The sequence below is a fragment of the Neoarius graeffei genome, chromosome 22, assembly GCF_027579695.1.
Source record: "Neoarius graeffei isolate fNeoGra1 chromosome 22, fNeoGra1.pri, whole genome shotgun sequence".
Taxonomy (NCBI): Eukaryota; Metazoa; Chordata; class Actinopteri; order Siluriformes; family Ariidae; genus Neoarius; species Neoarius graeffei.
Window position 1 is genome coordinate 33,811,682 of NC_083590.1, and position 18,717 is coordinate 33,830,398.

Below are 18,717 nucleotides of genomic sequence, written 5' to 3' on the forward strand. Positions count from 1 at the left end.
GAACCAGTCCTGGAACTGATTTGGTGGAAAAGGGGTATGACTGGCAGAAGATGGGGGTGGGGTGAGCAGTGGCTCATTAGCATTTAAAGGAACAGGCAGTCAAATCGGCTGTTTTGAAAAGGGCTGTTTAGACAGGCCGAGAAGTGAGCGGTGGCGTTTTATCCTTGTAGTATTCTGACCCAAGTTCACCACAGACATTTCGTTAAAACCTCAGGGAATTGCGTCAACTTGTAGAAAAGGGGTCCAACGTGTCACCTTTAATACGTTTCCTTCACAGGACAGAAATGGTAACAATTCATTCAAACCGATGCTTGAATATTGATTTGTACAAGAACTCACACTGAACTATTTTCACCTCAGCTATGACATTCAGATCACTGCTCACAAACTTACAGGTGCAGTCAAGAAGTTCACATGCACGGACATGACGGTCATGGTAATGTTGGACTTTCAGTCGTTTCTTTTTCAGAGGAAATTTCAGCACCACTGAATAAATAAGCAAAATTGGTGCGTGTATAATTTTGACCCTGTCTTGGTTTCAGAAAACGCAAAATAAATTAAAACTTGTGCACCACAAGTTTTCTTGGCTTTTGTTCTATGAAAGATGCATGCTGTACAATCATTCTGCTATCCCTGACTTGCAAGTGACATCAAGGCAAAATAGAAACCCGGATGTCGGCCATGTTGGTGGATATACTGTACAAATGCGGGGTCAAGAGACATTCCATACAAAACGGTCATGCGTGCGCAACTCTGTTTTTCCGCTGCTTTAAGCATTCTTTTCGTTATGCCATATCTTTGTGCTGTATATGGTCGTGGTCACAACAGTACTCGTGACCGTGGCACATTCCGAATTCTTTAGAATTCTGTCCATGATTCGGAAAGAGAGCGAGGAAACTGAGGCTTAGTACGGAGAGGAGACGAGCACGGCTGAAGAACATCGGCAGCGCTGATCTAACAGAGGCGAAAACCAAAACAGCTCGTGTTTGCAGTGATCATTTTACCTTAGGTGAGATTCAAAAGCTCTCTCGATAATATCATGGAAGAATTTTATTTCATTTTGCTAGAATTTTGCTATAAAATGAGCGCCCTCTTGTCGTGGTTCACTCAGTCGTTGTTATAATTTTAACACGTGTATTAGCATTTTGCTTCTAGGAGCGCCAGCAAAATTATACGATAGAAACAATCCAGACTGGGCGCCCACTCAGAACATGGGCTGTGTTTCGTCCAAGGTCGGACTTGATTCTTTGGCAGCCAAACCAGGATAGAATGCGATATCTGGGTACTCGATGGTCGGTAGAAGCGTCTTATCTTCAGAAAAGTCTGACTTTTTTTAAATAATATGCATCAAAACCACACATATCTATCTATCTTCTCTTTGTATCGAATCTTCGCTCGAGCGTTCAAATCGTGGAAATACTGAGAAAATTCAGCCTTGTTTACAGACACGCTTTCAGCGGCTGCCATCCGAGTTGCTTTGTATATCCACCATCATGGCGGACGCTCGTGACGTAGCACATTTTGAGCACGTGGTTGCAAGTCATCTATAGAAAAAGAACAGCTCAAGGGGGAAAAAAAAATTCCTCGGAACTCACATCAGTGAGGATCTCACCTGGTCACACAACACACAGCAGACCATCAAGAAGGCTCAACAGAGACTCTTCTTCCTGAGGAAGCTGAGGAAATTTGGACTGTCCACCAAACGCCTCAGCAACTTCTACAGGTGCACAGTGGAGAGCGTCCTGACAAATTCCATCACTGTGTGGTACGGGAACTGCACAACTCAGGACAGAAAGGCTCTCCAGCGTGTCATTAAAATGGCACAGTTCATCTATGGAGCTGTCCTCCCCCCCACTACAGGACACTTACAACACCCGGGTCACAAAAAGGGCAAAGAGCATCATCAGGGACCAAACACACCCACAACACAGACTATTCACGCGCATACCATCTGGCAGACGCTACAGGAGTGTGAAAGCAAGGACTACTCGACTGACAAACGGTTTTTACCCCCAGGCCCTCAGGCTTTTGAACCACGGATTATAATCACCATCTACCTCTATATTTCCATCAGGCTTTGAGCCACGGATTATATTAGCAATTTTGCACAAGACATTGCACAGTATATCTACCTCTATGTTTGCCTCTCCTTTTTTTTTTTAAATGTTATCTTCATTTTTCACTCTACCTTTATATTTTGCATTCCATATGCACTTTATATTTTATGTTTCATATTTTTATATATATTTCTTTTTATTTTGGTAAGCGTAGTTTGGTCGGGCAGTTGCAAAATGAGAATTTCATTACCCAATAATAAACCGCTGTGTCTGTTATTGTGTATATGACAAATTAAAAAAAAAAAATATATATATATATATATATATATATATATATATATATATATATATATATATATATATATGAGTGATTCCACGCTTATGGGTACTGAAATGGGGACATGAACTTATTTTTAAAAATTCACCTAAAACCATTTCTTTTTTTTACCATCAGGTCACAAAACATGTAATCTTTAATGAATGATATGTTAAAAGATAACTTTAATTTTCTGAGATGTAATAAAAACATATTTATATGCCAAAGTCAGAACGTAACAGAAGTGTTGTGGACAATATATATATATTCTCAATTTTAACAATGTAGAATTACTTTTTGAAACATAGGAAGGTGATGTTTTAGCAAATATAATTAATAAACATGTGTAGTAGAATAAACATACACATTCTTTCAATAAGATTAACATGGTATAGAGCTAGATTGTAATTAATTTGTAACAGACGCGAGATGGACAATCGTAACAGAAGTAATGTAACAGACATCATTTTGGAACTCGTAGGCTTGACTTTGGCATATAAATATGTTTTTATTACATCTCAGAAAATTAAAGTTATCGTTTAACATATCATTCATTAAAGATTACATGTTTTGTGACCTGATGGTAAAAAAAGAAATGGTTTTAGGTGAATAAGTTCATGTCCGGCGGCACGGTTGTGTAGTGGTTAGCGCTGTCGCCTCACAGCAAGAAGGTCCTGGGTTCGAGCCCTGGGGCCGGCGAGGGCCTTTCTGTGCGGAGTTTGCATGTTCTCCCCGTGTCCGCGTGGGTTTCCTCCGGGTGCTCCGGTTTCCCCCACAGTCCAAAGACATGCAGGTTAGGTTAACTGGTGACTCTAAATTGACCGTAGGTGTGAATGTGAGTGTGAATGGTTGTCTGTGTCTATGTGTCAGCCCTGTGATGACCTGGCGACTTGTCCAGGGTGTACCCCGCCTTTCACCCGTAGTCAGCTGGGATAGGCTCCAGCTTGCCTGCGACCCTGTAGAACAGGATAAAGCGGCTAGAGATAATGAGATGAGAAGTTCATGTCCCCATTTCAATACCCATAAGCGTGGAATCACTCCTATCATATATATATATGAATGAATGAATGAATAAATATTATATATATTCATTCATTCATTCACTGAAAGCCCAATATTGCCATGACCTCCATGTCCATGTGTGTAAACTCCTGGCCGCAACTGTATTCATACTAAAGATAAAAATCCGACATTTTCCCCTCATTCCATCCAAAACGTGTGCAGAAGGGGGTCAAATTTCATGCGTGTGTTCATGATCTTTTACCTGAGCATCGGAACAAGTCCTGGGGAGTGCTGATGCTTTTGCCTGCGCCTAGAAAGGAACATATTCTTCAATAGGATCGCACAAATACCAACATGCATGCTTTCCTTCCCCACTTTCGGACCTGTCCGGTCTCGCTTTGTGAGCCTGACCAATTCCCAACACATCAGCCACATTCACACAGGGGCTCAAGCAATTAAGCACTACGCACACTAGGATTTAAGCCATTCTGCCATGGTGCGAGCAGCATTGCGCACTGAGCGAGCACATAAAAGCACAAACGCAGTCCAGCGAGGACAAAGAAACAGCAATTCATCAAAACAAATTAGGGTGCAAAATTAGAAGCAGGAGCCAAATATTACATTAACTCAGAGAAGAGGAGCTGGAGGAAAGGAGTCACAGCAAGCAGCCACACTTGCTGTCCCACATGTGCATTTTCATGGGACATGAGGTCAGTCATATTGCTGCTACTGTAACTGTGATGCTATTTTAATGCGTCTTAAGCAAGGTGATATAAATGAACTAAGCCTAAGAAAAATAATTACTATCCATTATCTTCGTACAGTGGTGCTTGAAAGTTTGTGAACCCTTTAGAATTTTCTATATTTCTGCAGAAATATGACCTAAAACATCGTCGGATTTTCACCCAAGTCCTAAAAGTAGATAAAGAGAACCCAGTGAAACAAATGAGACAAAAAAAAAAAAAAAAGATACTCGGTCGTTTATTTATTGAGGAAAATGATCCAATATTACATATCTGTGAGTGGCAAAAGTATGTGAACCTCTAGGATTAGCAGGTGAAATTAGAGTCAGGTATTTTCAATCAATGGGATGACAATCAGGTGCGAGTGGGCACCGTTTTATTTAAAGAACAGGGATCTATCAAAGTCTGATCTTCACAACACGTTTGTGGAAGTGCATCATGGCACGAACAAACTGATCAACAGTTACCGCAAACGTTTAGTTGCAGTTATTGCTGCACAAGGGGGTCACACCAGATCTTGAAAGCAAAGGTTCACATACTTTTGCCACTCACAGATGTGTAATATTGGATCATTTTCCTCGATAAATAAATGACAGAGTATAATATTTTTGTCTCGTTTGTTTAACTGGGTTCTCTTTATCTACTTTTAGGACTTGTGTGAAAATCTGATGATGTTTTAGGTCATATTTATGCAGAAATATAGACAATTCTAAAGGGTTCACAAACTTTCAAGCACCACTGTATGTTAACAAAATGACCAGAAATCAACCACCAGCAACCGTGGAAAAAATAAATAAATAAATAAATAAAAGTGAAAGCTGGGGCTGATTTCTTTCTAGCCTAAGCCATAGATTCAGAGTTGCGTGTACACCAGACCTGGGCATTTTCCGGCCCGCGGGCCGCATCCGGCCCTTTGGTTCATTCTGACCGGCCCGCGTAAGGTTAATTAGAAATTACAAAACGTATTTCCTAATTTTACCTCATGCATGGACTGAATGTGCATTGCTTTTATTTTGAAGTTGTGTTCAACAAAAACGCAATGCGCGCGACATGAACATGACATGAAATCCCACGAAACCTAATCCCGCGATAACTACTTCCGTAATTTGTCCAGACCAACCACAAACTTGTACGTCATCCTTCAAACGGTCCAGCCAATCACATAGTGTGACGTCACCAGCAGGCGCCGGAGCCCGAGCCGATCTGTAGATCTGATACCTACACCGAATCGACTGATGATCATCTGTCAGCTGTGCTTCGCATCTCCACCTCAGACATTCAACCTGACTCTGATGCACTCGTTAAAGACCAACAGAGACTAGATTTCTCTCACTGAACAAATAAAAAACACCAAATGAGGTGATTAGACTACAAATGTGGGCATCATTATGATAATATGATGCATCTTGCTTGATATTTGGAGTAGAAAGACAATATTGTGATGTCTTTATTGTGTTTTGGGGTGAATGTGACTGAAAAAAAAAATGGTACAAACGTTCACATTTTGTTAACCATTGTTTTGGGAAATTTGATTGAATAAATGACATTTTTTGTAAGGCAACCTCGTTTTTTCCATACTCTTACCAGACTTAGCAGCTTGTATAAACAATGATATTTATTGCTTTATATAAAGAAATACAATTAATATTATGCAGAATTTAGTTCAGCCTTATGGTCCAGCCCGCCACAAAATTTTCTGTTTCTCATGTGGCCCCATGGAAAAAATAATTGCCCACCCCTGGTGTACACAGAGGTTAAAAATCCAGTCACCTTGAGTTACTACAATAAGTTGTCAGAGCATTAGAGTAATCCTGATAATGTAAGGTCTGCTGCGTTGACCTCTTCCTCTTCCGTTATTACTCCTTTTCTCTTCAGGAGAAAAGCATGGGACAGAGTAAAACCAGGAGGTCCAAGACAACAGTGCAAATTAAAGGATCAGCAGGGAAAACTGCGGTAAAGAAGCCACACTAAGTCTTTACCTGAGGAGTCAAAACTCACAGACATGCTAAGTGGTCGCATTGCTGAGCGTATCCAGCGTTATAGGATAACAGAAAGGAGAAGAAAAGCAATATTGAGGCTGGAAATCATTTACAAAACTGGCAAAGCCTTAAGGCAGCAATTTGAGCATGGAGGGGTTTTTTTTCTTCAAACTTCTAATACACTAAACATTGAGGATATACACCTTCAACTGAGCATACTTTAAATCAAATCAATGCAGAGTCCGACAACTGAAACACCTAGCAATTAAAAGTTACTCATTTACGGTATAGTAAGGGTTATGACTTAACATAAAACTACATAGTTTGAGAGCATAAGTGGAATAAACTTGTCTTTATCTTTCTTTTAAATTCAAAGAGAAATTGCTCATTGTCAAATAAAAAGGTCACTTCTCTCTCTTGGGCGGCACGGTGGTGTAGTGGTTAGCGCTGTCGCCTCACAGCAAGAAGGTCCAGGTTCGAGCCCCGTGGCCGGCGAGGGCCTTTCTGTGCGGAGTTTGCATGTTCTCCCCGTGTCCGCGTGGGTTTCCTCCGGGTGCTCCGGTTTCCCTCACAGTCCAAAGACATGCAGGTTAGGTTAACTGGTGACTCTAAATTGACCGTAGGTGTGAATGGTTGTCTGTGTCTATGTGTCAGCCCTGTGATGACCTGGCGACTTGTCCAGGGTGTACCCCGCCTTTCGCCCGTAGTCAGCTGGGATAGGCTCCAGCTTGCCTGCGACCCTGTAGAACAGGATAAAGCGGCTACAGATAATGAGATGAGACTTCTCTCTTTTTGTCTGTACCTTTTGCGCGTGTCGCGACTTTACTGTTGTCAGTTGTGAGCATTCACTCACTGTTCATCAGATTAGCAAAGCAAGCTCACTGGACGAGCCAGAAGCACCAATAATAGAGTGAACATCAGGAAACAGCTCGATAGTCATAAAAGTAGTGAACAAAAATTACTACCGAGTCTTGGCCATATCATCAAGAGAATCCCAACGATGCCATGGCCATCCATGGCTGGGGGCCAAGGCAGCAAAACTACCCGTGCTCTCTGGATAGGTGAGGGATGGTGTACGCTTTATCTCCTTTCAATCACAGTGATACTAGCCAATCCAAGGTGTCCGTGACCTCATGTATGTAGAAGAGGGCGGATAGCACTTTCGGCCAAAAAAAAGTCCAGGCTGGCTGGCTTCATCTGTTTTTGAGAAAACGCGTGTTTGCCTTCACCCTCCCCGGGTTGGTAACATGAGACCTGATGTTGGGCAGGAATTAGCTGGTGACCAAACCGTGGCGAAATACTATTGCTGATAATCTTATTTTTGAAACAATTCAGCTGTAACATTTATTTAGTTTTCTAGTTAAAGTGCAAAAGCAAGTTTAATGCCAGTGCGGTTTTCTTCATTTTTAGTTTACGGCTTATTAAATGTTGCTAAAAACATATTTTTACTCCATTGGCTTTGAGAATGTTTAAATCCATATGATACACGAGGTACATGATGTGTGTAAAAGCTTTCCGTTTATGCATGTTTGCAAATCTGGTCTAAAGTAGTACAGAGCAGTAACTGGCGGAAAATAAAATAAATAAATAAATATATATATATATATATATATATATATATATATATATATATATATATATATATATATATTTTTTTTATTCTATCGACATTCACTGGATATGAGCAATCGCACACTCTGATTGGCTACTCTACTATTAGCTCATATACCGTGGGTAGAGAAAAACAAAATGGCGGAGCGTGCTGCTGAACCAACCAAGGAGGAATAAAAACCCTACTCGAAAACAAAACCCCAAAAATCAAATCATCAAGTATTTAAAAGAAACAGAAATAGCTAAAAGAATATAGCCCCCTCCCCCCCAAAAAAATCTCTTGTTCCACACTCCAGTCCATTTGGTGGCGCTAATGCACCTTTAAGTTGGTTTACTATTATAGCATTTTTCGCAAATTGCTACTGTTGTTTCGCCAGTTTGTTTACAGTCTAAGCGGAAATGATTTTCTCGGACGTTTTGTATAGGGTTAGGTGGTGTTTACATTAGACCGTATCCATCTCGTTTTCGTCGCGGATGCACTGTCCGTCCACATTAAAACGCCGGGAAACGACTCCACAGGCGGAACAACTTGAATCCACCAGGGCCCGCGTATTCAACCCAGTTCGTATCTGATCCGGTGCTGTGTAAACATTGAGACACGAGGAAACGCAGTGCTGAGCTCTAGTTGACGTCGTCATTGGACAACGTCACTGTGACATCCACCTTCCTGATTCGCTGGCGTTGTTCATGCCACGTTGGTCATGTGACGCGACTGCTGAAAAATGGCGTGGACTTCACTTCCTGCTATTGTTTCCGCCTTGTATCACCTTTTTGTTTTTCATTAAAGAGTATAAAAGTATGAATATAATGCTTTGCCATTCTTAATGTTGTTCATGGTAAGATGCAAATACTGCCCATTGTGTAGTTATGATGGTCTTTAGGCTTGCCATCCTTCCACTTGCAAGTGGTGAGTGACTTGCGCATGCCCGATATGCACTGGGATCACACACACAGCGGCTCAGTCCCGAATCACTGCTCGTGCGCTTCACTTGCGCGTTCTGTGAGCTGCGCAGGACCAGAGTGCGCACCCTCCAGAGGGCACTCGCTGTTCAGGGCGGAGTGATTTGGAGCGCAGCTGCTGAGGAGGACGCGCTGAGCCGCACTGACACATTTCAACTTACGTGCCGCACGTCTAATAGTCATGTGATTAGCGTATCCGTGTATTGGCGTTGCTGTGTGCACACGAATCGTGTATTGGCGTTGCTGTGTGCACGCGAATCGTTTTAAAAACGTTAATCTAATGATCCGCTGATACGGTCTAATGTAAACACCACCTTAGTTTTTACTTGCCGAATTAGCAAAAAATAAAAAATGCTCCGTTTCTCAAAATCCAGTGAATGTGGATAGAATAAAACAGTTATTCCACTCAATATCATCATACATGGCTTATAGTCAACTCGACAGTATATGCCTCATCAGCTAATGTACGACTCGATTTCGTGGAATAACTTAATTACCTCACCCGGGACGGAGTTCACCAGGGTGCGAGGTATTGTTTTCAGTCAGGTTTCTTTGTAAACGATATTACAGGAAAACAGCTGGACCAATCTTCATGAAAACTTTCAGGATAGACGGACAGCGGTCTCAAATAGAACCTCCAACATTTTGAGGGTCGTCCGGTCAAGGTCACCAAAAAGGTCAAAATCATTTTTGCTGTGTCTACTGCCTCATATAGAGGCGCTAGCCACTGCACATTTTCAGATTAAAATGGCTGGTGTGTGTATACAATTCGGTTCACCATTCAAAATAAATGGACTCGACTAAAGAAATTGCTTTCAGATACGTTTATGCTTATTACAGAGGGAAAGCGCGTTCCACTGAGCTCTAGCACTGGGCCATTTCCGGGAAATAAGAGTTTGGGCCATGGCGACAGCGTGTGTCAGCCTCAGTTTTAAAAACTCTAAGAGGTAAGAGTAGAATAATATAAAAAGTACAGACACTTGGTATGTTCTATTTCGGTGATTTTTAAATCGTTAATTTTTGGATTACGCTTCATTTTTGTGGCTGCTGCCTCAGAGTAAATATATATGCTGTATTTACTGTATAGACATCAGGCTTTCGTCTAAACGGGGGAACAGGGGCGCTGCGCCCTCTTACTCTCGGCGTGCGCCCTCTTACTGACTCTGTGAAAACATCCCAGCAACACTACGTGACAATGTGTCTGATCATCAAATGCGTTATAATTGCTCCAAAAATATTCCAATCATAGTAGATACACCGCCAGACGGTGCAAAAACAATCCGAATTGGTGTTTTCCAGACTGAGGCGCCATGTTGTTTAGTTGTTTACTTGTCGCGGCTGCTCTCGCGAGATTTCACATGGGTTACATACAAGGTCAGCTGACTTGTAGAGCGAGATTTCTCGAGACCGAATGACCTTTCACCCACCGGCGCGGGAGCTTTTGACAGAAGTAGTTCGCGAGTTGTTTTTGTTGACACTTGAGCATTTAAAGATGTCATCCCGCGGCACGAAGCGGAAGAAAGCCAAAGACTGTCCGGGGCAGAAGAAGATTACTTCTTTCTTTTTCAATGTTGACAGACAATTTGTTACAATTTCCCTCTCAGATAGCCTCAGAATGTCCCATTGGAGCATTTTTCAAAGGCTTTGCACAGCGGGGGGGGAACCGGCACCCCCCCGCTCCCTCGCCATGGTGAGCGCCCTCATACTAAATTTTTCTAGAAAAAACCCTGGACATGGTATCAGAAAACTATTTTATTTATTTATGGCTATTTAGCAGTAGCCACATGTACGGAAGCCGAGAGAGGCCCTTCATATAATCCTTTTTTTTTTAATTCACCTTGTTATCCCGAGATAACGACATAATTAATTCAGGATCTCAAGAAAACAACACAACTAATTCGAGATCTCGAGAAAACAAAACGGTTATTCCGTGATCTCGAGAAAACAAAACAATTATTTCATGATCTCGAGTAAACAGCTGAGAAATGGTTCATTCAGGTGCGCCAAGAGACTTGTGATATGCTGACTTTGGGGCCATTTCTCATTCCTCAGTGTTGAATTAACACTTTCAGAGTTAATTTGTGTCCAACTGGACCTATATAAACACAGTAGGGTTTTAAATCAACACTCTGGGTGTTAATTCAACACTGGGGACTTTGCTGTATAGACGCAACTTTGGTCATTAGCAGTGGCGGAACAAGTCAGAGCCGGGCCGGGGGCGGGGCAAATGACCGGGCCCTTTATTAAAGCTTATCATAACATCACTTTAGGCTACAAAATGTCCGCAACTGCGGTGTTTACCAATTTCAACACTACCGGGTGCAACTATGTTATTTAGTACATCAAGTCCTTCAAACGAACATGTAACTCAGAAACAAAAAACATTAGGATACTGTACATGGCTCATAATAAAACATCAATAGCCTATACTGCGCACATTATTTGAAGGGCATACGAATGAGCGCTCAGAGGTTGCAACGGTGACAGGAAGAGTCAGAAATAAAAGGAGGGCGGTGCAAACCTCACTGAATGCACTGTGTTTACCAATTTCAACACTACGGGGTGCAACTATGTTATTTTGTACATTAAGTCCTTCAAACGAACATGTAACTCAGAAACAAAAAAACATTAGGCGACATACTGTACATGGCTCATAATAAAACATCAATAGCCTACTGCACGCATTATTTGAAGGGCATACGACGAGCCTTGCGCTCCGCGAACTCGTCCACGATGCTCTGTATGTCCAGTTTCTTTGCTCTCTCATTCTCTATGGACAACATGGCAAGTCCACTCAGTCTCTCCTGTCCCATTGCGCTCCTCAAGTGGTTTTTAATCAGCTTTAATTTGGAGAATGAGCGCTCAGAGGTTGCAACGGTGACAGGAAGAGTCAGAAATAAAAGGAGGGCGGTGCAAATTTCACTGAATGCAGAAATTACTGCTGGGTGGTTGACAAGGAGCATTTTTGTCAGATCCGCAACAGTATTTTGCTTTGGTATCTGGTCCTTGAAAGAGGTTCTAAAACAAAGCAGCTGGCCAGGGAAGCTAGGGTCGATGTCCCGGCTGTAGTGCTCACTAAGCCGCCGGGCAGCTGAGCTACGGCAACATACATTATCTTACAACATTGTACACGCTCGCGCGCTCGACTATTTGCAACACATTGTAATGATTTTAAGGGGTACATCAGATAACTCCCCGGGCCCTCACACGGGCCTGGGCATGAGCACGACGAATGTAATCTCGAAGGACTGAGTGTAAGCGATATATCGGGCTTATCTCCGGGCCCTCCCACGGGCCCGGGCCGGGGGCGGTTCGCCCTCTCAGCCCCCCCCTACGGTCCGCCCCAGGTCATTAGAATGTCTGGAATAATTGATCACCTAATAAGGCAATATTTTGATCAGGGGTTGACACGGAGAGATTGCATTAAGTCTTTTAATAAGGGATAACTTCAAAATTAGTCCGCGGCACCTCCGCAGAAGACTGGCCCGGCTTCGTCTCTACCGACGGAGATACAGTGATCCAGCTGAGATCATGAAATAACGGTTTTGTTTTCTCGAGATCTCGAATTAGTTGTGTTGTTTTCTCGAGATCCTGAATTAATTATGTCGTTATCTCGGGATAACAAGGTGAATAATTAAAAAAAAAAAAAAAATTATATGAAGGGCCTCTCACGGCTTCCGTACACATGGACCCATAGGGTACCTTTTTGTTTTTCCCCCCACGATATCTTCCTTCATATTCATCAGAAGTGCTACCTGGCGACACTTGTTATACTTTATATTGATCTACGTATACAGACCACTTTGGTCGATGGACGTTGTTTTAGATGTACTCTATAAATAAAATTCACTTTCATATTTCTCAAGTCACAAGCTTAAGTTCAATGCACCATGTGTAGAACAAAAAAGAAAGAGCGAGCAAGCGAGCAAGCCCGAAGACAAAGCTCCAACTATAAACCAGTAAAAATCGCCAGGAACCTTCAATGAAATGACTACCATTGATCATACAAGAGTGATTTATCAACTGAGAAAGCAAACAAAGAAAATCAGATGCTTCTTGTGAAAAGTAATAAGCAGCAAAGGAAGGATAGTGCATTCCCACGGAATCAAGAAGCCGCGCTTAAATAACAAAACATCCATATCTGGGTGGATTGTGAGGCTGCAGCGGAGGCAGTCATGCATTAGCGAGAGCACACCGTCGCACACACTGTCCAAATTCCCTTTATACACTCACGTCTTTGCACTGGCTTTCGCTAAAAATGTATGCGACCTTGATACGCAAACATTACAGCAGGAAATGTAATGCACACCTTTGTTTTCAATGCAACATCAAGTGTCGAATGAATTTATTCAGGGTGTGTTTGAGAAACTAATCAGAGGAGTTTTATCCCTCTACGCTGACGAGTATTGTTTTTTCAGTAGATCAAAGTCAAAACAATGTAAATCAAGGCTTTCCTTTAAATTTGGGCACGTCTGATCCTGTTGAAAAGGAAGGTCGCATGGTCACCGTGTCAACATTTCCACTGTAATGATCGCGTTTCATGCAAGTCATACATTCTTCTGTGTACCAAGTTTGATGATGAGCACAAAAACTAAGAAGCTTTTACCATGTCACAAACATCTGTGCATTTATACACCAGTAGACAGTAAAATGTGTCTGTACTGCTGATTAAATAATTATCAGCACAAACTTGACTGCATTAGCGTTCCCTTTCCTTAAAAGGTAAACGTGTGTTTCGGGTGAGGTCCGTGAGACAGCACTAACCGAGCCGGCTCCTACGGATCATGTCGGGAGAAACGGGCCTCAGCTTCCTCTCGGCTTTGATCTCCTCCAGGATTCGCTCATGGAGGCTCGGAGGTCTTGGAGGATGAGGCTTCAGCTTACGTGCCGAGACCTTAGCACAGGAATCACATTTCAGACAGAAAAACAAGCATGAATAAGACTTTAAGCCATGTTTTGACTGAAACTTGTAACCTATTACAAATATACTCTTGTCGGAGTCAGATGCCAGAGAAGAAGTGGTTTGTAATGGTGATTGCGAAGTCTTGCCCTTTCCTTAATTTATTACATGGTGATATGGACTTCTTGATATGATATTGGCCATCTTATCTGAAGTTAGAACACGCACCAGCACGGTCTCTCTGCTCATCTAGTGCACCTAAGCTTCAGGTGCCACTGACACGAGGTACTTTTTAAGATATTTTAAGCGCGTCCAAGATATTTAATTCTCTTCCTAAAAAGACGTGAGAAACTGTACCAGGTTAAATGAGCAACATAACTTCAGTAAAAAGCTTTTTTTACTTGAGCACATAACAGATGCTCGGTTTTGTGCTGCGTTTATATGCTGTTTATTATAATTATGGGCTTTTTTTGTTGTATGCTGTTGTTTAGTATCATTATTTAGATTGTATGATTTTTTTTTTTTAACGAGAATTTTTGATTACATCCTTAGCCTATTGAAGTGTGTGGTTTTATCTTCGTTTATTAGATAGCTTTTGGCATTGTAAGAGCTAAATTTGTTTTGGATAATGCTAATAAACCGTTTATATGGACTTTTATGGAAAACAAGCAGGGCTGAGGAGCTCTAGCCAAAAAAAAAAACCCTGTCAAGGATGTCAAGTAGCTCAAAGATTACACAACGAGGTTCACTGACAGCTGTGGTAAAACTTAATACAAGCTATTAAAGGAAAGCTCCACAGGAAAACACAAACACGTGTGTTGTAACATGTGTAATGATCTAAGAGCAATCCGTGAGATGAAGAGACGGCAGTATTAGTATGAAAGTTGGAGCTTTGAGAGCCGAGTTGGTTGAGTTTCAGGGCCAGGCTAAAGGAGTAAAGCGCTGCTGCATCGTCATGAGATAGAGACGAAGCCAAGGCTAAATCCCATCGATGCCAATATCAGTAGGTAAATTAAATGGGATTGTGGGTAATGTTGGAAAATTTTAACCGAAGTCGCCAACATGTCAGCAAAAAGCTAACTCGGACTTTCGTTACAAAATAAATCCCGGACCCCAATGAAGATCACGTTGTAAAAAGGATTTTACTAACCGGAACATCAAGGACGTAGCTGCTCGTCTGGCCTGCCATCAGAACAACCATGACGACCAAAGCATCAATCAGAACTGAAATGCGACAATGTGAGAGAGGACCAACCTCCACGACAAACTGTTTCCAACAGGAAAATCAACAAAGGACTCGATTTTTTTCCCTGACGGAAGATCGACCCAAAACATCGATCAGAACTGAATTCGCATGATAAATGAGAGAGAAGATACGATTCTAGGCAGAAGAAAATGACCTCATTAATAATTTGCTAGCAAAAAATTGACAATACAATGACCAAGTTTTGTGCAGAAGGTCTAGTTCTTTCAAATAAAACCATCAGAACTGAAGTCCCGGGCGGCACGGTGGTGTAGTGGTTAGCGCTGTCGCCTCACAGCAAGAAGGTTCTGGGTTCGAGCCCCGTGGCCGGCGAGGGCCTTTCTGTGTGGAGTTTGCATGTTCTCCCCGTGTCCACGTGGGTTTCCTCCGGGTGCTCCGGTTTCCCCCACAGTCCAAAGACATGCAGGTTAGGTTAACTGGTGACTCTAAATTGAGCGTAGGTGTGAATGTGAGTGTGAATGGTTGTCTGTGTCTATGTGTCAGCCCTGTGATGACCTGGCGACTTGTCCAGGGTGTACCCCGCCTTTCGCCCGTAGTCAGCTGGGATAGGCTCCAGCTTGCCTGCGACCCCGTAGAAGGATAAAGCGGCTAGAGATAATGAGATGAGATGAGAACTGAAGTCCATTGAGAACTGAGGGAGGAGATAGGATTTAACTGAGGATAAACAAAAGTCGTAAGGAAAATCAACAAACAAACGACCAGGTTTTGTTCCCTGAGGGAAGATCAACCCAAAACATCGATCAGAACAGAATTTGGGTCAGAACTGCGAGAGGAGATACAATTCGAATGAGAAGTCCCACAATTCGTGAAGTCGACCTAATTAGCAGACGTAACGATCAGAATTGAAATCCACTGACAATAGTGGGAGGAGATAGGATTTAACTGAAAAACAAAAAGTCGTAAATGAATTGTTTACAACAGGAAAATCGAGAACTAAACCTAGTTGTTCATTTCCTCATTGATCAGAACTGAAATCAGATGAGAAATGAGAGGAGATACAATTTTAGTGAGAGGCCTAGAAAACAGAGCTCGACATTAAGGACTGCCCGATTGCCCAGGGCAAGTGAAACATGCATTCGGGTGAGTGGGATAAGTCCCTGACGTGCCCGACCAGGCAAGTTGGAATGAGCATATATTACAAACTAGCACCACAAAAATGAGGCTTTTTGATCTTTTATTTCAGTTCCTAAAAGCGTCCCTCACTACGTATCCGCCATTATGTCTTGGATGTTTTCTTAGTCTCGGTTTCATTTACTGCTTTGCAAGTTATTTTATATCCCCCTGCTGTTGTAGTATGGTACGCGTACTGTTTATGTCACGCATCACATGATAATTACAGCTGGGGTCAGACAGACACCGTCTTTCATACAAGCAAGGCTTAATCTGTCTTCAATATGGTTCATTTTTGCGCTGGTTTTGCTTCTTCAAACAGAGAATCAGATAAAAAGCATTACCGTCTCCCTGCTATCAAGAAAAATGCTAACAAATAGAAGCAAACGCTTCAATAACAACGAGGAACGGAGTGGTTTAAGAATACGAGGAGAGGAGCTCAGCCTGAAAACTCCAGAGAAATTCACGATTGCATTTAAAATGTATTTTACAAAAACAAAGTCGGAGGTGAGGATGGAAGAGTTTGCTTAAGAATCTCGTTTTGTTTTGTTTTTTCTGCTCGCGTTCGAGTTAGCGCCTTCATGCAAGTGTTTGATTTTCTTCAAGGTGAAGCCGCTTCCTTATTCGACACAGAAAACCCAGATTGGTTTCAAACAACTCGGGCGTAAAAAACTCTACAAGGAGCGACATGCGTGATAAATCCTGAAAGAACAGAACAGATTAAGAGCAGAGAGAGCCGGAGCTTTGTTTCTGTTTTCAAAGGAACACAGTCCTGTGCAAAGTATTTATATATATATATATATCTTTTTTTCCCCGTTATATCATCCACCTCTAGGTTTATTTTATATATTTAAAAAAAAAAAAAACCACACACGCTGTGTCATGAGACAACTGCACTGATTCAGTTACAGGTTGCCAGGTCTGTATAAAACACCCACATCCTACACAATTTTAAACTCAAATATTGTCCTGTCTGTTATGATGCAGAGCGGGGTTTTTGTTTGTTTGTTAAACCGAGAGGTGGACGATATAACAAAAAAAAAACGATATACAGGTAGTCGTCGACTTACGACTGCGTTTGGTTACGACTGACCGGTCGTAAACCGATCTGGTCGTAAGTCGGCCTGTGTTAAATGAACGCAAGTATATTGTGATGTGTAATGATATTGTAATCATCTTAAAGTCTTATTTTATCAACATTTTCTTATTTCATTACCTTGGCTCATTATTTGGTTTTAGTCAAACACTGCGTACAGTACAATTCGTTTAATATGTGCAAAACAAAAAATACGAAATACAGGTGTGAAAAATAGAAAACATTTTAGTTTGAAACATACCAAAATACAAATGTAAAACATAGCAAAATACAAAATTTAGTGACCGCTGGCATCACTGGTGCTTGGCTGTGGGTCGTCTACGTCATCATCAGCTGTTGCAGCGCTCGGGCTGGCGGGAGGATTTGCTCGTTTCATAAACCAGGAGCTGGGGCGGAAACTGTATGACGGAGCGCGTGAGGGAGCGCGAGAGAGACTGCGCGTGTGCGGAAACTGTTGTACACGGCGAGAGGCGCTGCCGGGAGCTGGGGCGGAAACTGTCGTATGCTCAGCTAGCTCAGCTGGGAAACACTTGCCAGTCATAACCAGACGGTCGTAAAGTCGATCGGTCGCAAGTCGACGACTACCTGTATAAATATTCTCAAACTGTACTGTTCCAAAGTTATGGCACCCTATTGTTTTCTTCATACAAACTTTGTTGTAGACTTCCATTTTCCGATTTCTACATTATCGAGTAATGAGCCTACAGTCTGAGAGAGTTCTACACAAACACACCGAACTTTACAACAGCTGCATGAATGTGAAATGCAAAATTGACTCAGACAGGAAAAACTATTTTGGATAAAATTGTTATTATCCGTTACAAGTAAAAAGTAACCGATAACCAAACTTAATCATAAAATTAACCAATAACCAAACTTCAACTCAGTGTGTGATCTTCATTTTATGTTGCAATTCACAACTATTCTATGGTTTTCCTTAAAAAAAAAAAAAGTAGCACTTGCAAAATAGGGGGGCAAGTGGGTTTAAAAGTTAATGTTGAGCCCTGGAAAAATGTGTTAATTTGGTCTAATTACTAACTCGTGAGCAAAAAATTTGACAAAACAATGACCAAGTTTTGTGCAGAGTGATGAGTTCTTTCAAACAGAAATGACGGAGGAGATACGATTTAACTGAATTGTGGATGATTGACGCCACGCCATGGCAACAGCTCATCGGCCTTATGGGCACATGAGCAAAAAAAAAAAAAAAAAAAAGATAGAAATTGTTTCAAACTCTTGCTGGTTTCTCCATCATTACATATCCTTCCTTTAAAGTGCATATTCTGGACCAATTTCCTTTTTTTTTTATATGAAAGTATGTCCCTTTACACACTCATCCACAAGGGTAATTTTGCACAAGGCCATCTGTCTACAGCAGAAAAAAATAAAATAACAAAACGCGTCTGGAGCCAGATTCGTGACGTTACCTGCGGAAGCGCCAGCAGGCTGCGCGAGCTTTGCACGGTTTCAGTGCACAGCCTGTGTAGACCAAGTGCTCCCATTTCTCTCTGTGGGAAACGATGAGTACTAATCCCATCAAGATTGGTGTTGCTACACCCTCCTACGATACATCTGTTCACCATTTTAATAATTACGCGATAATGTTGAAGAAATTTGCAGAAAACCACCAGGTCGTTTTCTCATAAACAAACCAGCGCTGACGTAGGATTCAGAAGGAG

The 18,717-nt window shown here is 41.9% G+C and overlaps 1 protein-coding gene across 2 annotated transcripts in view; it reads right to left on the minus strand.

Moving 5' to 3' along the window:
• Positions 1-18,717, minus strand: part of spire1a (spire-type actin nucleation factor 1a) — a 120,332-nt gene that overhangs the window by 31,170 nt on the left and 70,445 nt on the right. The window contains exons 8-9 of one of the 2 annotated variants that reach the window (XM_060904750.1): positions 13,433-13,562; positions 3,638-3,685 (exon numbers count right to left, since the gene is read on the minus strand). In XM_060904750.1, the coding sequence (XP_060760733.1) occupies positions 3,638-3,685; positions 13,433-13,562 (178 nt within the window). The remainder of the gene's footprint in view (positions 1-3,637; positions 3,686-13,432; positions 13,563-18,717) is intronic. The other variant, XM_060904751.1, reaches the window with a different exon arrangement.